We start from the raw sequence: 27,622 nt of genomic DNA on the forward strand, positions 1-27,622 counted from the left end.
TGCTGTATAGGCTACAACCACTACTTGTTTAGCTAGCATAAACTCAACAAAGCTAGCGTTAACTGGCTAACTGACGTTATTTTGCCGCTAAACTGCACAATATAAAACGGTTGTCTTCATAGCGGATTTAATCCTCAATCACAATAATAATATTCAAAGTAATACTGGGGAAGTAATGGGCAAAATGTACCGTTGATTGATGCGCCATGTCAGCCGACTGGACTGGTAACTTTTTTTTTTAACTGGTAACCGGACTGGTAACTTTATTTTTCTTCTGTGACTTCAAATTTGGTTCACAGATACGTGGATATTTTATACAAGTGTAAATGTATGCACACAAGCTCAGATTTTTTTTCTGCAAGTGCTTACATCAGGTTTTACACGCTCTCGCATTTTGCAACATCTACCTTCATACCATGCATTAAACACGGACCGTTAGCCCCGCAGTCATCCGGTTCGACCTGACCCGAGCCTCGTCGTTCTGATAGCTCCGCCCCTTCGCTCCAACCCCCCTGCCTCCCCCCACATCTACAGGTGAAAATTACTTTTGCGACACATTCATCGCAAGAAGTGTCGCAAAAGTCAAGGCCGCAGATTCGTCGATTTATACCGCCACAGAGCAGATTCGTGAAGTTGTAATGACTGATTTGAGAGGTTGTATTAACCAAGTTGCAGTTGTAATGGAAAATATATTTTTAAAAAATATATTTTTCTGCAAGTGAACATTTCATCACTAAGTTCCTTTTTTTCTACAAGCTACAAAACTTTTTTTTTTCTTCTGTGACTTCAAATTTGGTTCACAGATACGTGGATATTTTATACAAGTGTAAATGTATGCACACAAGCTCAGATTTTTTTTCTGCAAGTGCTCACATCAGGTTTTACACGCTCTCGCATTTTGCACCATATCTACCTTCATACCATGCATCAAACACCACTGAATAGCAATGTAGTTAACATAGAAACATCTAAATAAACATAGATATCCACTTATGAATATGTAAAGGACCAAAAATACGTACAGGCAATGCTTTCCACAACATAGCAAAGAAGGATGGATGCAAATTCAAACTCTAATATTCTCATCTCTGTCCCTGTCATCCACTTATCACTTCCTATGTTTTCAATGTAAGTCTTTCCCATTGGCTGCTACTAACAAAAGAAGAAGTACAACAAAAAACAACAGCACCACCTGCTGGCTGGAGTAAGACAGCATCTAATGCTGCGTTCACACCGGACGCGATGCGAATCTCCAATCGCTCAAGTTTCACCGCGGCTTGCAGTTTGTTTTATCGCGTCATTCAAAACAGACATACCGTTGACGCGCCGCGCCGCGCCGTTGACGGACAGTTGAGGTTGTTTACACTTCCATGCAAGATCGTTTTGGTTATTTCTGTCCTTGACTATGGAGGATATAACAAAGTTATTGTTGCTTTGTACCTTCTGTGGAAGTCCTACAAACGTAGCAACAAACGCCGTCGTTTCTGGGTTCTTATTCTCCTCCAAGCCAGCTCCTCGTTGTTGCGGTCCCGGTAGATATACGACATTTTATCGTTAATCTCCGGGAACCCACTCACAGCCACAACGATCATCTCTTCCATCTTTACAACTGATCAACAGCAGGACGTCAGAGGGACGTCAGAGGGAATCCCAACGCTGAATGGCTTTCGCGAGAACGCGTGAATTTGAGGCTCGAGTTGAAAAAATGGAAGCCTCCCGTTTGACGCGGCTCTCTTCAATCGCCTCAATCACTTGATTCGCGCCGCGTCCACCGCTTCATGCGCGCCGTCGGAGCGAATCCGTCTGTCCGCATCTCTGCATTGACTTTACATGTATCGCGCCGCCCTCGAAAATCGCATCGCGTCCGGTGTGAACGCAGCATTAGACAGCACAGGGTATATTCACGCATTTTCAAAAACATTGATGTTGCCAAGTAAGTAGGACTTCTGCAATAATGTTATTCTGTGTGTTTGATGTGTGCTGATTATACATTAGGGGGGAATCTTTCCAGAGTTGTTTTTAAAGAATTACATTTATGTTTCTTCCTCACAGATTCCTTTTATGTGACGGACCTTGATCCTATCAACCTGCAAATCATCCAGTGTGAGACACAGACAGCTACTGAAGGAGCCTGTTACATTTTCAGTTGACCGGCAGGACAGAAGGGCAGCCATGTTGATCATCTTAGCCTTCATCATCCTGTTCCATGTGGCTGCAGCCATCCTCCTCTTTGTTGCAACCATTCACAATGTGAGTATGAGACAAAAAGGGCCACACATTAGACACTAAGGAAGGGGATCAGGGCATAAGGGGAAATATAGGAATAATCTCAACTACTATCTTTAGCATATATACTAAATTTCACTTATTTGGTTATTTTGACTTTATTCTGAACATTTAGATTTCACATTTTGACTTAAATTTTGACATTTGGAGTGAAACCTTGAAAATACCTGTTCAACATTTCAGCTTTATTTTTGGGACATTTCAAATATTTTTTTGACATTGGTTCTTCATTTTCACAATTAAACTATTTCACAAAATAACGACTTTAGTCCTTTCGAAACATTGTGAATTTCGTCTCAATATTTTAACTTTATTCTCTTAGTTTTAATGGTATTTTCAACCGTTTAACTTTAATTTTGACATCTTGACCCTATATTCTTAACATTTCATAATTGTTTTAAAAAGACAAATAAAGAAAAATCAACTTCTATATTTTTGCCCCTTATGCCTGTCCCAAATACACTTATAATAATTGTAACCGTTGTTTCGTCCCCCCCTGATTCAGGCATGGTGGGTGGTGTCGCAGGCTGGCCGGGATGTGGTCTACGCTGACCTGTGGTACTCCTGTAACTCCACCTGCTTTCCTGTGGAGAACAGCCATACTGTTGATGCAGGTAAGACAGTGTGTAGTTATTCAGCCTATGTGTGTATACTGTAAGTATCGTGTTTATCTATGCAACACCTCCTTTCTCTTTTCTCCTCAGCATATCTGCAGATCGTCCAGGCTACTATGATCCTTGCCACCATTTTATGTTGTGTCAGCTTCTTCGTCTTCATCCTTCAGCTCTTCAAGCTCCAACAGGGAGAGAGATTCATTTTCACCGCTATCATCCAGCTATTGGCCAGTGAGTGACATCCACACACACATTTAACACATTTGTAGTCATTAGCCATTTTTTATTCCTCCTGTTTGTGCTCATAAGCCTGGGTCGTTATAAAAGAATGATGATCCAGTGACATGTCCTTGTTATGGCAGGATTTATGGCCACACGTTTCATTTTCAGACTTGATGCACTTTTAGACCATGAATATGTTCAGCGCAGCCCGAGTGTTGGGTTAAAGTGTTTTTATTTGAATTTCCTAACATTTAAGAAAACATAGCAGAGCCTTTACTGTCATCATGTCACCTTGTGGTGATTTGGTTTCCAGCATAGTGAAATGTCATCAAAGTTACCCAAAAACTTGAAATTGTATATACTGGTGTTCACTTGAATGGGATTGTCCGTTAACCCTAACAGCCAGGAAACAATGGCAAAGAGAGGAAGAAAACCTTTCAAAATTAGACACCAAACAACAGAAAAATGCAGTTTCATGATCCTATACAATATGAATCTTAGGAAATGACAGATTTCAGCTTTGAATCAATGTAATCCACTTTAGCAATAGACATTCTGTTGGAGTTGACTATTTAAAGGAAATAAAGCTATTCAGAGATCCCTAAAAAAGTGTCACGTTATTTCTATAAGTGGTCCCGATTGGCGTCAGAAGGATTGTTGAATATATAAGGGTTTGAATTACCTCATTGACAGTAAACTTTAATTTCCTCTCTCCTCCTCCCAGCTCTATGTGTGATGATCGCAGCGTCTGTCTACACGGCTCAGAAGAACAGTTTCCACTCGGCCAATCTCCGGGAAGGCACCTACGGCTCCTCCTACATCCTGGCCTGGATCAGCTTCCCGATGACTCTCATGAGCGGCCTCATGTACCTGGTGCTCAGGAAGCGCAAATAGATGTGACGCACAGGCAGGCAGATATCCAACAATATAAAAAGGAACACTTGGACACATGCATAAAGTCATACACTTTGACTCAACAACCCAGCATGCTAACATTCTGTCTCTTACCCTTAGGTTTTATAAGAGCATGTGATGCGCCAAGACTGTCCAGACACCCAGTTAGGTCCATTGACAGACTTTTCTTGACACTTCTTTCCATAAAAGTGCCTTAGAAACACTTTAGACAACGGACTTAACTAAACAACGTTGAGTTGGACAGTCTTTTTTTGCATTACATCTACTAAAACATGTTAAGCAAACATATACTATGATAAATACAATTTTGCCAACTGTTCTGGATAGATTCACGTACATGAAGCTGAGGTAAAATATATGCAATACAAATGTAGAGGAGCCAATGCACCACATGTTCTCCACTTAGTTACTGCTTTGGATAGATAATGCCCCTTGCTGCCTTTAGAGAGAACATGCTTTCACCATCTTCTCTCACTCTTAGCTTCGACACAGGACGTTGTTCCAACATACTGTCCACTTGTTTCATTGTGTCCTTTTGACCGTTCAAAGGAACCTGTCTGAAATTCCCAATCCCGAAGGTTAAAATCAAAGACAAGTGGGGAAGTTTGTCTTATTGGGAGGCAGGACTTTATAAAGGGTCCATATTTTTTTGTTGTGAATCTTTAGTCAACTGAATTTATTTTGTACATATTTGCTGTGTATGTATAGTTTAGGTTATAGCCAAAAGCTTATTTTCTAAGACTAAACAAAAATGATCTTATGTTAACCATAGCATGTAGAACTTGTAGTGAGGCACTAGTTGAAGTATAATATGTAGGATTTTAACTTGTTATTTTTATTTGACTGACTTGTGTTGTAATGATGAAAAAGGAACCAATGATGTGCTGTGATATCTGAGATTTCAAATGGCAACAGAGGAATGTGTAAACTTGAAATAAGAATGAACTTTTCTTTGTTACTCTTTTTTTGTTCACAGCTTCACTGAGAAAAAAACATTGCTATTTATTGATTAAAACCACTGTTGTGTACTTTGACCATCATGTGACAAAGGATGTATGAAGTAATTAAGTCTTGCCATATTTGTTTGCCTCTTTTGGTCCAAACTGTTTGTTTGATCGATTACTGAAACATCTCTAACACTCCTGTTCGTGCTCCGGCATTTAACAACAATAAATGTGTCACTGTACCAAACCCCAAATTCCCAGAATACTTCACATTTTGTGGAAATATAGGGATAATGTTTAAGATAATATGTAGACTCTTTTGATGTTTCTTTATCTGAGTTTGGGGTTGTAACAGTTAAGGGAGACCAGCATTCATTCATGCATACAGCTTGGACTTGATGCATCCTTCCGGTGCACAGTTGATTTTGTGATAGGAATGTGTTTGTGTTGTTTGGTCCACAGACTGGTAACTTTTTCATCAATTATGAAGATGCAGGAAAAAACAAGAACGTGAAGATTTTTTACTCTTATCTCGAGATACTTGAAAATGATCAAAAAAACATATTTCCAGATAATTTTGTGAAGATGTCATCTTTAGAGTGTTCGACTAAATAATAAGCCTCCTGTTTCAATGCAAGTTTTTTTTTGCAAGACATTTTTTAACCTATATTGAAATGAAAAGTAAGTTGCTAGCTCATGTCAAATGATTTCAAGACAGATCTAAATAAAACGATTACTTCAATGTGCAAAGTCCTTTGCAAATATTCAACAGCAACCACTGGATTCACCTCTAAGAGCGACTCTTGAGTATAATTGGTCACGTTTCGGTCGTTATAATTGTTCTGCAGTTTGTTTGATGTCAATGTAGATGTAATGTTCCTTAGTCAATGTAGATCTACACTAATAACCACAGTAACAAATGAGCATATGAGTGGTTGAAGCCTCGACTGCATTCAAGGGGATTTAAAAAAAAAAAAGTAAGCTGTTTGAATATTTAAAACGATTAATCAAGTATTAATTCCACATTGATTTAGGGTCTGAGAAACTTTTTTTACAAAAACTGTGTTGGTTTGACAGCGTCTCCAGGCGTATATCAAGTTAAGAAGCTTTTACAATTTTAGTCGATTAAATAACAACATGATATACCTTTTAACATAATCAAAATCAGTAAATTCTTCGGAAATATGCTTATATTTGACTGTCTTATAATGTATCCACATGTCTGGTTTTGTCTGCTATTGACATCCAGTGGACGTAAAGAAAACGACACAATGTTAAGGTAATAGTTTTATGGTTTCAGGCTACAGAAGCAACTGTCAACATCCCCTTCTGCTTTTTCAGCTTGGTGCATTCTGCTTATCAAAAACAGCAGGTTCAAAACAACAAGACTTAAAGGTGCTTATTTTTGATGCTATTGCTTCAATAACCTTCAAAGTAAATCTCAATAAATGTATTTTATTTTGAATGCTTTTTCTTTGATTGTGCAAAATCTGTCACTGAAAGACCTCTTCAATGCTGCAGATGACTACTTTCCTAATCTTTAGTGTTCAATAGATACATTAATCTGGTATAGAATACAGTTTGTTATATCATCTTACTGTTTCAAATAGCTGTGAATGATCTGCTAACATGACTAGGACAAACTAAGTGAAACACACTTGAAACATTTTTCATTAACAAAAATAGATCCTGTCAAAGCGAGCGAGTGATCACATAGCAGAGTACACAGTGGATATGATGGCTATGCCCCTAGCACTTCAGTGGATAGAGGAAATACAAACAATGCGAGTGGTCATTTGCTCAGACTAAGGAAACTGAGTAGCAACACCATTTTTGACGCTGCTAAACATTTATATCTGGCTCTTGAGGGCTCTGAAGTGAAGTGTACTTCTTGAGCCAATGACAGAAGTCTGGAGGACTGGCCAAAAAGATGGAGAAAACCTGGGCCAGCCACACCGTGGGCCCTCGGACCAAGAACTCCACACCCCCCCTAAACTAAAAGGCAGATGAATAAGCTAAACTAATAAATAAAGCCGCGAAAACTGGACTACCAGGTCCTCCAGGCTAAGAAGAATAAACAAAAAGACATGACCAAATAGAGCACTAACTCCTAACTAGTTAACTGACGGCTGCAGTGTCAGGCAGCAGAATGTGTCGGAGTGTCAGAGAGAGAGAATCCTTCTCCTCCAGCCTTCCTTTTATCCCTGTGATTAACTGGAGTTGGGAACACCTGAGCAGAGGCGGAGCCAGGGGCAGATTATGTGCGCCTGTGCAAAAAGGGCAGAGAACACAAGGAGGGGAGCACATAATAATCACATAAGAAAATAATCTCATATCTACTGTGTTTAGTTCCAACATCTCTAATTCATTTTATGATGTTCCGGTGTTTGCTGAAAATTGCTGAACTGAATCAAAATAATATTCAACCTGAAAAATGGTTTAAAATACTTATTTTTCTTTTGAATACATCATTGTATTTTTCAAAGTTCAGGATACAAACTTGAACTTTCAAATAAATTGTATTTGTTTGAATTATCAAAACGTATGATCCTGAAATAGCTCCATAGAGTAAGAGCTACCAGAAAGGCACTGTTTACCTTCTTGAGTGAAACTGGGGTAGGAAAAATAATTTAACATTAGGTCAGGAAATATCATAGATCTTAATTTTTGTTTTATTTATTTCATTTTTTTTATGGATTGATTTATTTGTTTTGATTAGATCATAGGTTAAAGAGTTGGAATGATATGATGATTCATACTCATACACTGTAAAAACTGTGACCTATAGTTATTTAATACAATTTTGGCAACAAAGTGACACTTAATATAATTAATTAGATTTGAAACACAACCATTTGATTAAAAAGTACTAAATAAATTTGAGTTAATAAAAGATAATTATATTAAGTAAATGTTAATTGAAGAAACAGTCAAAATGTATTATATTTATTCATTTTAATTGAGTTTTTATTAAGCAATTATTTGAACAAACTTAAGTTAGATTTACTAAACATCTGGTAGAATTTGATTTATATTTACTAATTACCAAAGATAAATTGATTTTAATTAATTAACAATTTGGGGAAAAATGATTAACATTTACTTAAAATCTGTATCAAATTAATTTAAATGTACTGAATATCTGTTCGAAATTAATTTACATTTACTTAATAATATTAAATGTCACTTTGTTGCCATACATTTTCTATACCTAATCCAATCGCCTTATTGGCACAGACATTATACACACTCAGTTGACAAACCACCAAGCATATAACTTACAGCAGGTATATTTATTTGTGCAGAATACGAATTATTTATCATTAATGTAAATTAAGCTTTTACATATATGCACACCTTGGTGCATTTGTAGATGATTAGGAATGTAAAACATGTATGAATGTATGTGATGTGTATAAATGCTGTCGTATTTTTTTACTTTGTTTTTTCTTTTTGTATTATTGTCTATATAATTAGAATCTGGGTTTAAAAGTCCCTCTGTGAGGGCAACAAGAAAAGAATAAAAAGTTCACAAAACAAATAATACAAATTATTTGAGCATACGAGTAAAACTGGCCGCCTGTGAAACAGGGCACAATATGTAACGAGGACCCCAGCAAGACAGGAACACAGTAGGCTTTCAAGTGAGATCCTTCTACATTAAACAACAGTGCAAGCCTCTAACAAAGCAGCACGTAACAGTTTTAACATGGCCTTAACATTTCCCCTTCCCTTAAGCCAGTAGCTTGTTTTTCAGGGTGTTCACTTTTGGAGACAGCTTTGAGCAATCCAGCTCAAGGAAGAGTTTCTGGAACACTTCCAGTGTTTGCCGGATCTCCTTGGGATACGCCAGATTCAATGCGTATGCCAACCCAATCAGCAAGGAGCAAGCCCTTGGAAAAGTCCCCAGAGCAGTCAGGACTTTGATGCCTTCCACCACAATACCGATGTCCTCGGTTGCATTGCTCTTGGCTCTGTAAATCGTCAGCACCAACTGTACTGGAGCACCAACTAACGTTCATGACTTCAGACAACAACAAACCACAGTGAACAATAGTCAAACATGAACGAAGAAGCTGATGAGACCGCTTTGGTTGGCCCCGTGGATGGGACATTTTGTTTTAAAAAACGTACGGATGGAAGCGTCGATAAGAGCAAGGTTGTTTGCAAATTATGCAAAAAGGAATTTGCATATCACCGCAGCACATCAAGCCTCAAGTATCACCTCAATGCAAAACCTATAGCAGCTAGCGTGGAAGCTAGCGTGGACGTTAGCCCGACTCGGAGTACAAGGACCCACACCCAATTCGCGTTGATCAAACAGTGGCCTATGCAACAGAGAGATTTTATTTTTCATCAGGATATTGGAAGAAGAGGAGGGATTGAGGTCAATCACTGGCACTTTTTTATTTTATTTTAAATGGTACACTTTATGTTGAACTATTTATTATGTTGTTGGTGCAACTGGCACTTTATGTTGAACTGTTTATTTTTTTGGCCAAGGTTATTGAGAGTGTTGGACTGAAATTGATTAGATTTTTTAAATCAACTGTTGGTAAATCAACAAAGTCTGTTATGGCCTCTGAAGCAACAGAGAGATGTTTTCTAATAGTCAGGGTTTCCAATGTTCTGAATGTACTTGAAAGTATTGTGTTTTAATTAAAAAACAAAGTGTTATAGTTTACAGAAGGTCTACCTACCTATAGGCTACCTGAATCTCTGAAATGTACTATATTCCTAAATATGCTATTGCTACACTTTATGGCAAAAATTGCACTTTTCTGTTGGTCTTGGTTAAGTACCACCTTGAAAAAAATAAACAATGTTTTGTTGCTTAAGCTTATGTATTCAGTCATAATTCAATGGTACACTAAAATCCATGTGAAAAAAATTGCTTCTCACTGTTCTCAGGTCAAATATTTATGTGATTAAAAATGCGATTAATTTCGATTAATTAATTACAAAGCCTCTAATTAATTAGACTAATTTTTTTAATCGAGTCCCGGCCCTACTAAATATATATTTATATTAATAGCATACAATTTATATTCATTCAATTAAATTGTTCAGTTTATTTAGGTTATTAAGTTCATTAAGATGAACAGAGACTGCATGCTACATCATGTGTGGAAAATAAGAGATGAAATACTTGCAAAAACACACTTTTCTGCAAGGTAAGTCAAAAAGTATGTGGTACTTTTAACAATTTAATGACAACATAAATTATTGTCTGAAAAGAGAAAGAAATCCATTAATAATTGTATGTCCATGAAACTTGAGTATTGATCAATATCTATACATACATGTTCTCAAACACGATGGGCACCTTTTAAAGTCATCCACAGAAACTGGATCAATGATCAAACTGGATCTTTCACTTATTTTTAAATTGTCTTTCAACTGCTCTGTGAAAAGCTCATAGCAAGGAACATGTAGTACCAGTTTACCAGTCTTTAAAAAAAACAATACACATGTGCAAGACAAGAACTTTACAAACTTACAAAGGACAATAGCCAAAGGTTACTGGGAGAAAAAGAGTTATGATTGTCTTTTGAGATTTTAGCTTGCCAAGAAAAGAGAGATACAAAAGATAGATATAGACAGATAGAGAGAGAAAGAGATCCACTTTTATATTTTAACAATTCAACTTACATCATACTCTTTTAGGAGTTGGTCTGTGGACTTCCCGAGGTACACCATCAGACACCGAATTACAAGACCTCTGCTCATGTCGATGCTGGGATTGCTTGGAGCCTGAAATGACCAAAATAAACTTGATTGAAGTTAATGGTGTAACATTTGTCCATTTAACTAAAATGTGTCAAACCTACCTAGGTTCCTTAGATAACTATTAAATCCCTATTAAGGGTCCTTGATGTGATTGACTAGTTTAATGAAAGGCTTCCCTTCACTTCTAATCCAGTCTACCTTTTTTTGTGCTTAAAACAACTGTTAAAAACATAACCATTGCAGGTCTCGGGTTTTGGTATCCCATTAACAACGTTATACAGAATCAGCGATATCAAAGCACTTTTTGGCAAGTCTCAAACCTGAACTTTTGGTAGTAAGCAAAATGTGCACCACTTTAAATATGTGCTCATGTACAATCTACTGGAATTCAATCGTTTTGCCATAAAGTCTACATTTATGATGGCTATAATGTTCTGTATTTTATGCAAAATAAACACATTATTGAGGATAGACATTTCCAACAATGTCAACAACTAAACTTAATGAATTTGAATAGATTCTGAATCTAATAACATTTACAAAACATTTCAAAAAGTCTCAACAATAAACAGGCAGCAAACATTATTGTCATTGTAACATACCATGAGAAGAATAGCCTGCAACTTCAAGCCCATGCTGCCTCCCTTGGAGTGGAAACGTTTCAGAAGCCTGGGAGTGTGTTCATCCAGCTTGGACATGAACTTTGAGTCTAGCTGCACCATTGTAATACTCTGAAACTCATCCTGGATCTAAAAGACAAATAAAACCAGAATTAAATCTTCAAATATTAGTGTACACGTATACTATGTATGTGCGCTGCACTATATACTACAGTCAGTGTGCACAAAACACATCAACAGAGGTTCGACACAAATAACACCAAATTGTTATTTATGAAGAAAGAAAAAACACAATGATATTCCTTACTCACCCGCAAGCAATAGTGTTCGTTTCTTACTGTGCTCAGATTGTCTGCTCTCCACACAACGTGGTAGCTTTGGTCGGCTAATGTAGCATGCTAGCTTAGGTCGGCTAATGTAACATGCTAGCTAGCTTGTTAAGGTACCTTAGGCTGAGTAAAAGTCGAAAGACATTACCTGGTATCTTAAAAGTCACAACATTACCCTGGCACATTAAGACATAACAAATAAGTGTGGTTTATTTAAAATTAATTGACCCCAGTCACAGTTTTTACAGTGTACAGTAGGTGGCGGTATGCACTATTTAAGTTGTTTGCAATCCCCAAAAAACGAGAGAAGAAGAAGAAGAAAAAAAACGGGAGAAGACAAGAATGAATAAGCAAAGCATCAAACATAAAAGGAGGTATGTACAAACAAATGACCACTAAATCATCATTTGAATCGTTCAATATGTGTGCGTTATACAGCTTACTTGTTACTTGTATGCCAGCTTGTTGCTAGACAAAGGAATATGTAATAGAAGCTTTGGCTAACGGTTGCTAACGCTAAAACCAGAGGTGGGACCAAGTCATTGTTTTGCAAGTCCGAGTCAAGTCTCAAGTCTTTGCGCTCAAGTCCGAGTCAAGTCTCCCAGGGTTCGTACGGGTGCTTGAAATCCTTCAGCTTGAAAATTGACGTGGTGTTTTCAAGGTTGGGGAAGTGCTTGAATTTTGGGTATGGTGCTTGAAATTGAGATAAAGTGCTTGAAAATGTAAATGCTTTACTTTTACAATAAATTCCTGTCTGACTGAATAGTTCGCTTTTTAGATTAAAAGAAAAGAATTGCTTCGCTTCTACATAAAACAGCCCCGCTCCGGCCTTCGCGCGCTATGTGCGCGACCTGCCAGTGTCTTTTTTGGTGTGAACTGGGCATTCTAATGAGAGTGATATAGATGAGAGTATGCCAGGAGGTTGCTGTTTTAACGAGCGTTGGCTATCCGAAGAAAAATACAAGCCATGGCTAAAACGAGGATTAACACAACGAATAGCCTCCTGCAAAGGTTGCCAAAAAGAAATTCAGTTGTTCTCGAGGGGAGAGTCTGCGCTGACGAGCCACATGAAAGGAAAGCCGTAGTAGAGCCTTTTGGCTTAGGCTAACGTTGCATGTTACGTTTGTTTAAGCTAGTAACGTTAGCGAACTCAATGTGGGATAATTGCTTATGCAGGTGACAATAATTTCAGAGGAGCGTGCCTATGTCAGTTTGTGCAACAGTCGCCATCCTGTGGTGTTTGAGTATATCAGTAAAATGTCACACCTTTGTGGTCTGTGAGCGCCCCCTAGTGGTCCGAGAGTATATTGGTAAAATTTCACATTTGAAATAAATAAATACATTGGAGTTTTCCGCACTCTCGCGGGAATATCTCCGCAATGGAGAGAGCTTAAGTTCCACTTTCGGTTGCATGATATAGCCCAGTTAAACACCTTCATCACACATGTGGCCACTCGTTTGTACCATCTTCAGGCGATTTGTAAAAAACGATGTGTTTTTGGATATTTGTGGAGTTAGGTGGTCCTCGGTATGAAAAAGTTTGAGAAACACTGAAATATATATATATCTTTGTATGATGTAGAAAGTGTGTGCTCTGAGGCCTCGCTCTCTTCACACTGTGATCGGTTGGTCACATTGTTTCAAAAGAAAACGTTTGTCCTAACCTTGGAGAGCCGTATGTTTATTGCCAACCTAAAAGGACCTCGCTTATTCATTAAGGTAGCACAGGTCAGAGAGACCCCATCGTCTCTTCCACAATTACCTAGGCTGAGCGGAGGGTCAAGGAGGCCCTGTTTTGGATAATCCAGTTAAGTCTTGACAATTGGATAATTCATATCCTGAGAGGGTATTAATTACTCCTAAAGAGGTCATGAGATGGTGACCTTTCCACATCTCCAACATATCAACTAATCTATGTTAGTGAGTTGCTCGTGTTTAACAACAGACAATGGTGATAAATGTATTTGGAGTCTGCTACAATGGCATGTTTAGGGAATAAATAGTAGAAGTAGTTTTCCTATTTTCCAGTGCATTTTATCCTATTTCTGCAAATGACAGTGTGTAATATATGTGAGATGGGGCATTTTACTTCTATACATTGTGTTTTTCTGAATGTTTGATCCCAGATAGGCCTCATCCGTATCCAACTTCTAAACACTGTAACAATTTTGTCATGAGGGTTTGAAAGGCTCATCTTCAATCAATCAATCAATCAATCAATCAATCAATCAATGTTTATTTATATAGCCCAATATCACAAATGTTACATTTGGCTCATTGGACTTTACAGTTTGTACAGAATATGAATACGATCTTAGAGGTGTTCCGAGAGCAAAGAGACACATGGTGGGACAGGTTAATAATTTATGTTGCCAGATATTACAGAAATGCTTTAAGATGGATATCAACTAAATACTGTGTGTGTGTGTACGTGTGTGTATGTGTGTGTGTGTGTGTGTGTGTGTGTGTGTGTGTGTGTGTGTGTGTGTGTGTGTGTGTGTGTGTGTGTGTGTGTGTGTGTGTGTGTGTGTGTGTGTGTGTGTGTGTGTGTGTGTGTGTGTGTGTGTGTGTGTGTGTGTGTGTGTGTGTACGTGTGTGTGTGTGTGTGTGTGTGTGTGTGTGTGTGTGTGTGTGTGTGTGTGTGTGTGTGTGTGTGTGTGTGTGTGTGTGTGTGTTTCTTTGTATGAATATATGAAGAATGAAGACGTTACCATCAGATTCCTCTGGACCCAGTGCCAAAAAGATCAAGATATCCCAATCTAGAGTAAGAGACATTATTTTGAGATTATTAAATGTTTTAAAAAAAATACATGATAACATTTGCAATTGATTACAGTGCATCATAATAATATCAACCTTCAGTTTCTGAGTTTCTTTCTTTTATGATTTAGGTGCAGACGCTGATCGAGCAGGAGGTTCAAACTGCACTCAAAAAGAAAGGAAACAAACTTCTGGGTTTGATAGGGAAGATTCAAGAGCTTGATGAATCGCTGAACTACAAAAGCTCCATCCAAAAACTGGAGGTTTGTGAAAGCAGTGATTCAGCGTGCTTTACTTTGTTTTTGTTATCTTAAAGGGGCCTTCTTATGGTCCTTTTCAGCTTCATATTTGTATTTTGTGCCTCTCTCTGTAGTAACATGCCTTTCCCATACTGCCTGTGCTGCTGCACCGTTTCTCACCCTCTGTCTGAAATGAGAGCCCAGGCTGCTCTGATTGGTTAGCCGGCTAGCTCTGTTGTGATTGGTCAATTCCTTGGAGATGCCCCGCCCCTTATATCTTCCAACGCTTCCAACGCTTCTCTGCCCATTGATTTTGAATGGGAGTGACGTCACTTTGCCTCTCTTTTCGCCAAACTGCATTGTGGGGAAGCGAAGCGAAGATTTACAGGATTTTCAGGATTCAAAAGTTGAGCAATGTTCAACAGTACAAGCGCTAGCCATAGTAGCCAATCAAACCGCGTGCAAGCTGGGAGAGCCAGACCGCAGTTCATTTCCTCATATTCCAAACGAGAAATTACGGAAGTAAATCACCCGGTTCTTCACGACCAGAACTATTTACCGGGATACAAACAGGAGGAACCAGGCATGGAGGGAGGTGGCAGAGACAGTGGGTGAAACTGGTAGGTTTTCGCCTGTTTGGGGAGTTTATATATATCAGGGCTCGACATTAAGGGCTGCCCGATGGCCCGGGGCCATCTAGTATTTAGCTCGGGCAATGAAGCCTCACCTGCTGGTTGCCCGATCGGGCAATCTATTATACCAGTATCATGCGGATCCAGTAATGAGTGATCCGACAGTAAAACTAAACATATCTATAACTAGTTTGTACTACTCTGTATAATTGTTCTGTAGTTATTGTAGCTAAAACGGCGATTTCTGAGAGATTTTAAAATCTCAGATCTGCTCAACTCCAGGCGTAACTCAAGTCTCAGTGAGTCACGCCCCTCAAGTGTGCATTTCAATAGGCAGGAAGACTCTGCTGATTGCGGGAAGTGCAAAAACATTTTAAATAGCGCATTTCAAATCAGAATAACTCAGTGTGCTTCCAGAATCGGCGAGGACACTATCGATACTGACTCAGCAATCACTGTAAGTTATATTCTTGTTTAAATAGACTTCTCTGTTTCATTTATTCTACTCTGTATAATTGTTCTGTAGTTATTGTAGCTAAAACGGCGATTTCTGAGAGATTTTAAAATCTCAGATCTGCTCAACTCCAGGCGTAACTCAAGTCTCAGTGAGTCACGCCCCTCAAGTGTGCATTTCAATAGGCAGGAAGACTCTGCTGATTGCGGGAAGTGCAAAAACATTTTAAATAGCGCATTTCAAATCAGAATAACTCAGTGTGCTTCCAGAATCGGCGAGGACACTATCGATACTGACTCAGCAATCACTGTAAGTTATATTCTTGTTTAAATAGACTTCTCTGTTTCATTTATTCTACTCTGTATAATTGTTCTGTAGTTATTGTAGCTAAAACGGCGATTTCTGAGAGATTTTAAAATCTCAGATCTGCTCAACTCCAGGCGTAACTCAAGTCTCAGTGAGTCACGCCCCTCAAGTGTGCATTTCAATAGGCAGGAAGACTCTGCTGATTGCGGGAAGTGCAAAAACATTTTAAATAGCGCATTTCAAATCAGAATAACTCAGTGTGCTTCCAGAATCGGCGAGGACACTATCGATACTGACTCAGCAATCACTGTAAGTTATATTCTTGTTTAAATAGACTTCTCTGTTTCATTTATTCTACTCTGTATAATTGTTCTGTAGTTATTGTAGCTAAAACGGCGATTTCTGAGAGATTTTAAAATCTCAGATCTGCTCAACTCCAGGCGTAACTCAAGTCTCAGTGAGTCACGCCCCTCAAGTGTGCATTTCAATAGGCAGGAAGACTCTGCTGATTGCGGGAAGTGCAAAAACATTTTAAATAGCGCATTTCAAATCAGAATAACTCAGTGTGCTTCCAGAATCGGCGAGGACACTATCGATACTGACTCAGCAATCACTGTAAGTTATATTCTTGTTTAAATAGACTTCTCTGTTTCATTTATTCTACTCTGTATAATTGTTCTGTAGTTATTGTAGCTAAAACGGCGATTTCTGAGAGATTTTAAAATCTCAGATCTGCTCAACTCCAGGCGTAACTCAAGTCTCAGTGAGTCACGCCCCTCAAGTGTGCATTTCAATAGGCAGGAAGACTCTGCTGATTGCGGGAAGTGCAAAAACATTTTAAATAGCGCATTTCAAATCAGAATAACTCAGTGTGCTTCCAGAATCGGCGAGGACACTATCGATACTGACTCAGCAATCACTGTAAGTTATATTCTTGTTTAAATAGACTTCTCTGTTTCATTTATTCTACTCTGTATAATTGTTCTGTAGTTATTGTAGCTAAAACGGCGATTTCTGAGAGATTTTAAAATCTCAGATCTGCTCAACTCCAGGCGTAACTCAAGTCTCAGTGAGTCACGCCCCTCAAGTGTGCATTTCAATAGGCAGGAAGACTCTGCTGATTGCGGGAAGTGCAAAATCATTTTAAATAGCGCATTTCAAATCAGAATAACTCAGTGTGCTTCCAGAATCGGCGAGGACACTATCGATACTGACTCAGCAATCACTGTAAGTTATATTCTTGTTTAAATAGACTTCTCTGTTTCATTTATTCTACTCTGTATAATTGTTCTGTAGTTATTGTAGCTAAAACGGCGATTTCTGAGAGATTTTAAAATCTCAGATCTGCTCAACTCCAGGCGTAACTCAAGTCTCAGTGAGTCACGCCCCTCAAGTGTGCATTTCAATAGGCAGGAAGACTCTGCTGATTGCGGGAAGTGCAAAAACATTTTAAATAGCGCATTTCAAATCAGAATAACTCAGTGTGCTTCCAGAATCGGCGAGGACACTATCGATACTGACTCAGCAATCACTGTAAGTTATATTCTTGTTTAAATAGACTTCTCTGTTTCATTTATTCTACTCTGTATAATTGTTCTGTAGTTATTGTAGCTAAAACGGCGATTTCTGAGAGATTTTAAAATCTCAGATCTGCTCAACTCCAGGCGTAACTCAAGTCTCAGTGAGTCACGCCCCTCAAGTGTGCATTTCAATAGGCAGGAAGACTCTGCTGATTGCGGGAAGTGCAAAAACATTTTAAATAGCGCATTTCAAATCAGAATAACTCAGTGTGCTTCCAGAATCGGCGAGGACACTATCGATACTGACTCAGCAATCACTGTAAGTTATATTCTTGTTTAAATAGACTTCTCTGTTTCATTTATTCTACTCTGTATAATTGTTCTGTAGTTATTGTAGCTAAAACGGCGATTTCTGAGAGATTTTAAAATCTCAGATCTGCTCAACTCCAGGCGTAACTCAAGTCTCAGTGAGTCACGCCCCTCAAGTGTGCATTTCAATAGGCAGGAAGACTCTGCTGATTGCGGGAAGTGCAAAAACATTTTAAATAGCGCATTTCAAATCAGAATAACTCAGTGTGCTTCCGAATCGGCGAGGACACTATCGATACTGACTCAGCAATCACTGTAAGTTATATTCTTGTTTAAATAGACTTCTCTGTTTCATTTATTCTACTCTGTATAATTGTTCTGTAGTTATTGTAGCTAAAACGGCGATTTCTGAGAGATTTTAAAATCTCAGATCTGCTCAACTCCAGGCGTAACTCAAGTCTCAGTGAGTCACGCCCCTCAAGTGTGCATTTCAATAGGCAGGAAGACTCTGCTGTCGCCCATCAGCAGAAAATAGTTAACTAATTACAGGGGCGTGCCCCCAAAGCTGTGAGAACTGAGCAATCAGGTATCCATCTTAGGTTGCGTTTTCCTGGAGCGTCAGCTTCAGCGTCAGCCAGACGAAGACTGACAAAGACATTAAGAGTCCTGTGTGAGTCACGTGGGAGGCAAAGAGGAGGCAAATCCTACTCTGATTGCGCCAAGTATCGCTGGTGTTATTTAGTTTTATTCAATTCTCTTGGGTTCTCTAGCCCCTCATGCTTTAATCATGTGTATTTTCTGCATTCCTGTTCATGTGTCTTCTCGCAATTATCACTGGCCCCGTGTTTCTCCTAGATCTCACCGGCCTGCTCTCGTCTATCCCACATGCTCCACTGAGATCCAACATCTCGTTTCAGGGGGCCTGTGGAACTGCCAGTCAGCTGTTCCTAAGGCTGACTTCATCTCTGGCTACGCTTCCCTGCAGTCTCTGGATTTCCTTGCTCTCACGGAGACCTGGATCACTCCATCCAACACATCCACCCCAGCAGCTCTCTCCACAGCATATTCCTTCTCCCATACACCCAGACCCTCTGGCAGAGGAGGTGGCACTGGTCTCCTGCTCTCTCCCAAATGGAGCTTTTCCCTCTTCAAGCTACCTAATTTCACTCCTTCCACCTTTGAATTCCATGCCGTCACAGTAACCCATCCTATACAATTAACCATTGTTGTTCTCTACCGTCCACCAGGCGCCTTGGGGGACTTCTTGGAGGAGTTAGATAATCTCCTCTCACACATCCCTGAAACTGGCCCTCCCGCTGTACTTCTCGGCGATTTCAACCTCCAGACAGGGAAGATATCTGAACTAACATCTCTGTTAACCACCTTTGCTTTCTCACTGTCTCCATCCCCACCAACTCATAAAGCTGGCAATGTCCTTGATCTCATATTCTCAAGGAACTGCTCTACTTCTAACCTCTCTGTAAACCCGCTCCACACCTCCGATCACTTCTTCATTTCATTCTCTCTACCCCTTTCCAAACATAACAACCTCATCTCTTCTAACTCTGCTCCTGTCCGCCGTAACCTCCGTTCCCTCTCCCCCTCTACCTTTACCTCATCGGTGCTCTCAGCCCTCCCTTCCTCTGACTCGTTCCAACTCCTGCCTCCAAACGCTGCTGCAAAAACTCTCCTCTCGACTCTCTCATCCTCTCTGGACTTTCTCTGTCCTCTCACATCGCGGCCGGCTCGTCAGTCCCCTCCTGCTCCCTGGCTAAATGATGCACTGCGTGCTAATAGAACCATCCTTCGGGCAGCAGAGCGGAAATGGTGGAAATCCAAACACCATGACGACCTCCTAACCTATCAGGCTCTCCTCTCCTCTTTCTCTGCTTCCATCTCTCAGGCAAAAAGCACTTTCTTTCAAGATAAGATCCAATCTTCCTATTCCAATCCCAAAAAACTATTTTCTATCTTCTCCACCCTCTTGGACCCCCCCAAAGCACCTCCCCCCTCCTCCCTTCTGTCAAGCGACTTTGTTAACCATTTTGAAAAAAAGGTTGATGATATTCGCTCTTCTTTTTCTGACTCACCTTTACTCACCGCTGGGTCACCAGACCTTCCCTTCACCCACACACTGACCTCCTTCTCCCCTCTCTCTCCAAGTGAGGTTCTTACCCTCGTTACCTCTGCCCGTCCTACCACCTGTTCTCTGGACCCTATCCCCTCAAACCTCCTTCAGACTATCGCTCCTGATATTCTACCATTTCTCACCCATTTCATCAACACTTCTCTAACTTCTGGTCACTTTCCAAACAGTCTCAAGGAGGCAAGAGTAAACCCTCTCCTAAAGAAACCCACTCTCAACCCGTCTGATGTTATTAACTACAGACCCGTCTCTCTCCTCCCGTTCCTGTCTAAAACACTTGAACGCGCTGTCTTTAAACAACTCTCCTCTTATCTCCATCAGAACAACCTTCTGGATCCGCACCAGTCTGGTTTCAAGGCAGGTCACTCAACAGAAACTGCTCTCCTTGCTGTCTCTGACAAACTGCACACTGCTAAAGCAGCCTCCCTCTCCTCTGTCATCATCCTTCTGGACCTGTCTGCTGCATTCGACACGGTGAACCATCGGATCCTCCTTCGCACTGTCCAAGAACTTGGAGTTTCAGGCACTGCACTTTCCCTCCTCACCTCATACCTCAACGACCGCACCTACAGGGTTACTTGGAGAGGGTCCGAGTCCGACCCTTGTCAATTAACTACAGGGGTCCCTCAGGGCTCGGTTCTTGGTCCCCTCCTCTTCTCCCTGTACACAAACTCGCTCGGGTCTGTCATTAGCCCGCATGGTTTTTCATACCACTGCTACGCTGACGACACCCAACTAATTCTGTCCTTTCCCCGCTCAGAGACCCAGGTCGTCGCACGCATCTCTGCTTGCCTAGCAGACATCTCTCGGTGGATGTCTGCTCATCACCTCAAGCTCAACCTTGACAAGACTGAACTGCTCTTCCTTCCGGGAAAAGATTGTCCCACTCTTGACCTAACAATCAACATCGGCACCTCTGTTGTTTCCCCGACTCAGACTGCAAGGAATCTGGGTGTGGTCCTAGATAACAAACTGTCCTTCACTGCAAACATCGCTGCTACAACCCGCTGCTGCAGATACACGCTTTACAACATCAGGAGGATACGTCCCCAGCTGACCCAGACATCAGCGCAGATTCTGGTCCAGGCTCTCGTCATCTCACGCCTAGACTACTGCAACTCCCTCCTGGCTGGTCTACCTGCATGTGCCATCCGACCTCTGCAACTCATCCAGAATGCAGCGGCTCGTCTGGTCTTCAACCTTCCCAAATTCTCCCACACCACACCGCTCCTCCGCTCCCTTCACTGGCTTCCAGTAACTGCTAGAATCCACTTCAAGACACTGGTACTTGCGTACCATGCTGCGAATGGATCTGGCCCTTCCTACATCCAGGACATGGTTAAACCGTACACCCCAGCACGTGCACTCCGCTCTGCATCAGCCAAACAGCTCGCTGCACCCGCACTGCGAGGGGGACCCAAGTTCCCGTCAGCAAAAACACGTGGGTTTGCTATCCTGGCTCCAAAATGGTGGAATGAGCTCCCCATTGAAATCAGGACAGCAGATAGCTTACACATCTTCCGACGCAAACTGAAAACTCATCTCTTTAGACTCCACTTCGAGCGATAAAATTACTAACAAAGCACTTATATACTAATAAAGGGCTGGCTTTCTAAATGCCAGTTGAGTAGCACTTGAAATGTTTGGCTCTATGAAACCTGATGTACTTATATGATTCTGTTTTCTTAAAGGTTGTATCTTCCTGGTCGAATGCACTTATTGTAAGTCGCTTTGGATAAAAGCGTCAGCTAAATGCAATGTAATGTAATGTAATGTAGTTTAGGTAGTTTGAGAGGTAATTAAAATAGCTACGTGTGATATTCTAACCTGAAGTGTGTGTTTTGTCCGCTCACCGCTGCATGTGATCATGCGGAGCTGCGTGTCGACTCATCAGCAGCAGCTGATCTCTCTCTCTCCCGTCAGATTAGACTTCACTCGCGTTTATGTCCATATTGATCAGATCTAGCTAGTTCTAGCTAATGATATGACTACCTGCTAAAAGACACCAAAACAATAAGTGTCGCTATGCAACTGGGTGAGGCCACAAAGTATAGCGCAGCATTATGCATTTGTTTACATGCCCACCGGAACCCCGAGGCATTAGCAACAGATCAACGCACAATCAACCCATACAGCACATCTCTTTCTCCATATTAAGTGTTACACATTAGAATGGACTATTCTTGTCTGTCACATACTCTTCTTGTCTGTCACATACTCTTCTTGTCTGTCATATACTATTCTTGTCTGTCACATACTCTTCTTGTCTGTCACATACTCTTCTTGTCTGTCACATAAGTGGCGCAACTGAAGCCGTATTGTGCTAAAGGGAAATGATTGTGACCGAAGAGATTTAGATTTGCCGGCCAACGGGAACGCTGACGTCGCCATTTTGTATGCTTCGCGGATGTGCTCGGCTACTCTCGACTGCTGCTCGGGTCTGCTCGGTCAGCTTCCGGATGAGGAGGCATTCGTTCGACCAACTTACAGTAGATAACATTACAAACATTTTTAACAGCGGCCATAATAGTGTAAATAATGTTTGTTTTGGCAGTTACAACTGAATGTAATGTTTTCTACTTTTTCACATCTGGGAAGGCAGTTGCCTTCATCAGATGGAAAGTGTCTTGACCAACAACTTAAGTATTTCTTATAGCTATGCAGGGCATGCAAGCGAGCAAACACAAACAAGAACAAACAAGTGAAATGAAGAATGAAATTGAAATTGTACAATATAATATTGTGCTGGTTCATCTTATAATTCAGTCTAGAGAATGTACCAGACAGCATCTAAGACCTACAAAAATCTAAATGTTCTAGGGGGAGACCCCCCAAACCCTTCGTGGCATTTCATCCGCACGCATTTTTCAGGGCAATCTCTATTGGGCTCAGGGCCATCTGTAAATTAGCTTAGATGGCCCACAGGGCCATCTCCCAAAATCCTTAATGTCATGCACTGTATATATATATATATTGCTCGCATAAAATCCCCGGGTTTTTTTGCTTTGTATGCCGGGGGCGGGAGATTCATGTGATTGGTTGTTGGTCGCGTTGCTCGCGAAAAATCCCCAAGCTTTCAGACACGCCCACCTCCAAAATGTTCAAGATTTTTTCAAAGCTGCTGTGTGGACGTACCGTTACAAGCCCTTCTATTGGGGGCTTGTAACAAGCGCGAGTGTTACATAGAAATGTCACTATGTTATTGAAGTAAACAAAGGAGTCCATGGAGGCGTTTCAGGCAGGGTAGGCAGAGTGTGTGTAAAGTAAATCTTTTAAGCTTTCTTTCTTCTTCTGTCTAGCTTAACCCGTTGTTCTTCCTAATTTGTACCCATTAGATTGGATCCACTTTAACCGTACACACGCTATACTCAGCATCATAAAATCACCTTTGTGTGAATTTTATTTTATTGTTCTGCCACGTCTTTGAACCAAACTTGGATATATTCTGCATATGTCTCAAAGCCTAACTGGTTATAAAGTATATCTTAAACCAGAAAAATGTTTCTCTCTTCCTAAGGAGCGGATGAACAAAGTAACCAGGAGATCGGAAGCAGCTATCGCCTCCATGACGAAGACAAAGAAAGAGGTTTGATGCACACACACACACACACACACACACACACACACACACACACACACACACACACACACACACACACACACACACACACACACACACACACACACACACACACACACACACACACACACACACACACACACACACACGCACGCACGCACGCACGCACGCACGCACGCACGCACGCACGCACACACACACACACACACACGCACACAACTTCAAACCCTGCTTTTTTGTCTCACGCAGTTCTATCTTTTTAAAGTTCCCATCATGTGCTTTTTTGGTTATTATTACCCGTCCCCTTGTGTGTTATGTCGCTTTTTCTGCATATAAACGGTCTGCAAAGTCACAATGCCTCAAAGTGCACCCTGTAGCAAGTACAACTCTAACACAGAAAAGACCTCTCCATGCTGCCTCAGAACGCCTCGTTGGGCATTTTTCTTTTTCCATGTATTACTTCCGGGGCAGGTTGACGACACTCTGGACCAATCCACACACTCACACACTCACTCACTCACTCACTCACTCACTCACTCACTCACTCACTCACTGTACTCCGTGTTGGTCCGCACACACACACACTCACGTGAGTGTGTGTGTGTGCTCATTGATTATTATATCCAGTTTGAAATGTAAACAGTAAAGACTGCCTCACGAGATCCAAACTATTGATTGCCTTTCAGAACCCACAGCCATCTCTGGATGACGTCAAGATTCAAAGGTATGTATGACCCAGTGGTAAAAACTCTCATGTGAGCCTGTGTACTTTTGCTTGGTTTGTATTTTGAGACATTTTTGATGTTTTGTTCCCCCCTGCAGGGCACACTCTGCGAAAGACAAGAGGAAAATCCCACCTGGTAAGATCTCTGCCATCAAGCCTGCTTTTATAAATATTTGCATTTGTGGATTGTTGAGTATTCGTTGAATGCAATTTACATTTTCAGTTGTGAAAAGCGGTAATGAGAGCATGGAAAAGAAAGTGGAGTTCTTAAATATGATGGTAAATATGCAGTTCATTTCTCTTGGAATAATTTGTTAAATACAAATGTTAAAATGTCTCCTTGTTTGTTAAGGAGAAAACTTGATTTTCACACAGTTAATTGTAGTTTGCTCATTCATTGAAAAGAGGAGGGGTTTATGCTCAAATATTCTAATATCGCGGTTTACCTTTCTCTCTGTCCAGACATTCTCAAAAAGAGCGTTGACAAAGATGCAAGAAGAGAATGAATGTAAGAGCTTTTGATTTATATATATATATATATATATATATATATATATATGTATGTAAGCATGCAGATGTTGGAATAGCTCAATTTTAAACTAATGTAGCTTCTAATGATATTATTTTCCATGCATGGAGAAAAAACTGACGAGATAAGCTGCTATAATGAACCAGATTAAATAATATGAGTCACCGCCTACATGAACTAATAACCACACCCTTTTTTTCTACTCTCTCCTGTCCCTTCTGTTACTTGTCACTGCAAATAATCCGTGTTAAGCTTTGAAGAATTTCATAGCAGATTTAACTGAGAAGCTGTCTCCTCCGGTTCCTACTCCTAACGGCTCTTCTGACTGCAAAGTAAGATGCTTCATTATTTGATTTATCCTTTCCAAATTATTAGGCATAAATACTGTATGCTATCAGTAACAATCTACACAAGCAAGGGAAAGATGAGATCTCCTTTCCTAAAAATAAATGTTTTGTTAATGTTTTGTGTCTTTAATTACTCACACTAATGTATGTTATGTAATGTAGGGAATTCACAGTATTAAGGAAGAGGCGGAAAACCCCCCCACTGTAGAGGAGTCGAAGCAGGCGTTGGAACCAAAGGCTGTGGAGGTGAAAGTGGAAACTTTTTCTAGTGACCACAGCAGTCCCAACCAAACCAACACCGAGCAGGTATTACACACTCACGCAACAAAATAACAACTCACTTGATTGTTCGCTACTCAAATTCACCATTTCTGCCTTTTCTGACAATGAAGGGCAAACTCTCGTATCCTCCTCTGCCCCCAACAACCTTCCCCTTCATCCTAAGCATGGAGAGTGCCTCATACAACCTCCCCGGGAGACCAATAGTGAATGTGGCTCTCATAGAGAAACCCGCCGGCGTCTCTTTGCTCTGGAGAGTGGAGGATAAAGACCCCAGAGACCCGCCCATGGATAGTTACGGGTGAGAAACAGCACAGGATGAGGGATTATGGAGGAAGTTTTCATGCCTGCTACCTAATCCCATGTTTCCACTACATGTTACAACACAACACATCTCTACTAACCCAATCCCTCTTTCTTTTTTTTTTTTTAAGTATTAAAACTTGTGTAAACTATTATTTTTTGTACACTGCAGATCATCTCTACTGATTCATTGGGCATCCTGCAGGAATTCACCGTTTTTAATTCAATTGATAAATCCACTCGTTTCAGCTCTTTTGGCATTAAACAATTTAAAATGGCTATTCTTGGAAAGCAGAGTACTTGATTCGGACAACACTTGACATAGCAGATTACCATCATAGCTCTACAATCACACACCATCTTTTCACACATCTGTCTTGAGTAATATACTGCTTATGTCGACATATGACCACCAGATGGAAGCATGTTTCAGCCAGTGACTACAGCTTTCCTTATAAAATGTCTCAGCTTACCCATTTTTATTTTGTCTCTCTGTCCCTGATGCAGCCTCTTCATGACTATGGAGAAGGTTAAAGGCAGTGGCGTCTTTCCATGTTGGGCAAAGCTTGGTGAGATTGCAGCCGGCCCACTACCCTTGTGTGTGATGATCAGCCAGTACAAGCCCGGCCACACGATGTGTGTCGCTGTGATTGGGAAAGACAAGTTTGGCCGGTACGGACCTTATAGCGACGTTGTAAAACATATCGCTATGTGTTGATTAAAAAAAAACACTGTTGACTCTTTTGATGTTTCTTTATCTGAGTTTGGGTTTGTAGCAGTTAAGGGAGACCAGCATTCATTCATGCATATAGCTTGGACTTTATGGACCCTTCCGGTGCACAGTTGATTTTGTGATAGGAATGTGTTTGTGTTGTTTGGTCCACAGACTGGTAACTTTTTCATCAATAATGAAGATGCAGGAAAAAACAAGAACGTGAAGATTTTTTACTCTTATCTCGAGATACTTGAAAATGATCAAAATCATATTGGAAGCCAAGTTTGTGTTTGTTTTTCCAGATCATTTTGTGAAGATGTCATCTTTAGAGTGTTCGATTAAATAATAAGCCTCCTGTTTCAATGCAAGTTTTTTTTTGGAAGACCTTTTTTAACCTATATTGAAATGAAAAGTAAGTTGCTAGCTCATGTCAAATGATTTCAAGACAGATCTAAATAAAACGATTACTTCAATGTGCAAAGTCCGTTGCAAATATTCAACAGCAACCACAGGATTCACCTCTAAGAGCATCTCTTGAGTATAATTGGTCACGTTTCGGTTTATGGTCGTTATAATTGTTCTTCAGTTTGTTTGATGTCAATGTAGATGTAATGTTCCTTAGTCAATGTAAATCTACACTAATAACCACAGTAACAAATGAGCATATGAGTGGTTGAAGCCTCGACTGCATTCAAGGGGATTTCAAGAAAAAAAAGTAAGCTGTTTAAATATTTAAAACGATTAATCAAGTATTAATTCCACATTGATTTAGGGTCTGAGAAACTTCTTTTACAAAAACTACAGATGTAGCGATTCATTTCAGACAGTTTGAAACGCGAGGGCCGTGATTGGTACGTGATCTGCCCTCGCTCAAGGGAAAACCTCCAGCTTGACTTGAGACCGCCCCCGTGATAGATAAATGTAATTATAATGAAGCCAGCTGCAATGGATCATTGATCCACCAGGGGGTGCAGTGGGGTTCCACACTGGAGCTCATGTGAAATAAAGTCAGATACAGTACGCTGGATGTACAGCGGAACTTTGTTAAGATCCATATGTCACGGATATCATACTCTGTGCTAAATAAGAGACATGTAATCATTTACAAAACATCACCAT

General features: G+C 40.4%; 2 protein-coding genes and 1 long non-coding RNA gene across 3 annotated transcripts in view; 2 read left to right on the top strand and 1 right to left on the bottom strand.

Annotated features, from left to right (window-relative positions):
- emp2 (epithelial membrane protein 2) overlaps positions 1-6,004 on the top strand; it is a 30,329-nt gene extending 24,325 nt beyond the window's left edge. Inside the window, exons 2-5 of the mRNA XM_079645127.1 lie at positions 2,053-2,250; positions 2,792-2,900; positions 2,991-3,131; positions 3,847-6,004. Coding sequence (XP_079501253.1) covers positions 2,173-2,250; positions 2,792-2,900; positions 2,991-3,131; positions 3,847-4,016 — 498 coding nt within the window. The 5' untranslated portion in view covers positions 2,053-2,172 and the 3' untranslated portion in view covers positions 4,017-6,004. The remainder of the gene's footprint in view (positions 1-2,052; positions 2,251-2,791; positions 2,901-2,990; positions 3,132-3,846) is intronic.
- A 4,620-nt stretch (positions 6,005-10,624) lies between these two features.
- Positions 10,625-11,783, bottom strand: LOC307017313. Its single transcript, XR_013802122.1, has 3 exons — positions 11,643-11,783; positions 11,314-11,460; positions 10,625-10,735 (listed from the first exon to the last, which is right to left on the bottom strand). It is a non-coding gene; the product is annotated as an uncharacterized lncRNA (long non-coding RNA).
- Positions 11,784-11,980: 197 nt separating this feature from the next.
- Positions 11,981-27,264, top strand: LOC307017308 (uncharacterized protein). The gene is made up of 12 exons (XM_079646870.1): positions 11,981-12,034; positions 14,358-14,424; positions 14,552-14,683; positions 23,544-23,612; positions 24,293-24,330; positions 24,429-24,466; positions 24,554-24,609; positions 24,793-24,838; positions 25,112-25,191; positions 25,369-25,512; positions 25,599-25,786; positions 26,296-27,264. Exons 1-12 carry the CDS (start codon positions 12,003-12,005, stop codon positions 26,504-26,506), a joined length of 1,101 nt encoding a protein of 366 aa, XP_079502996.1. The 5' UTR covers positions 11,981-12,002; the 3' UTR covers positions 26,507-27,264.
- Positions 27,265-27,622: the final 358 nt, after the last annotated feature.

This window comes from Notothenia rossii, assembly GCF_949606895.1.
Source record: "Notothenia rossii genome assembly, chromosome: 8".
Lineage (NCBI taxonomy): Eukaryota > Metazoa > Chordata > Actinopteri > Perciformes > Nototheniidae > Notothenia > Notothenia rossii.

What these genes read in the sequence shown, in the direction of transcription:
- LOC307017308 (XM_079646870.1), top strand. Translation starts at nt 12,003, where the DNA reads ATGAATAAGCAAAGCATCAAACATAAAAGGAG. An exon ending in AGCATCAAACATAAAAGGAG is followed by an intron (nt 12,035 to 14,357) that starts GTATGTACAAAC and finishes GAATATATGAAG; the next exon opens with AATGAAGACGTTACCATCAG. An exon ending in CCGCCCATGGATAGTTACGG is followed by an intron (nt 25,787 to 26,295) that starts GTGAGAAACAGC and finishes TCCCTGATGCAG; the next exon opens with CCTCTTCATGACTATGGAGA.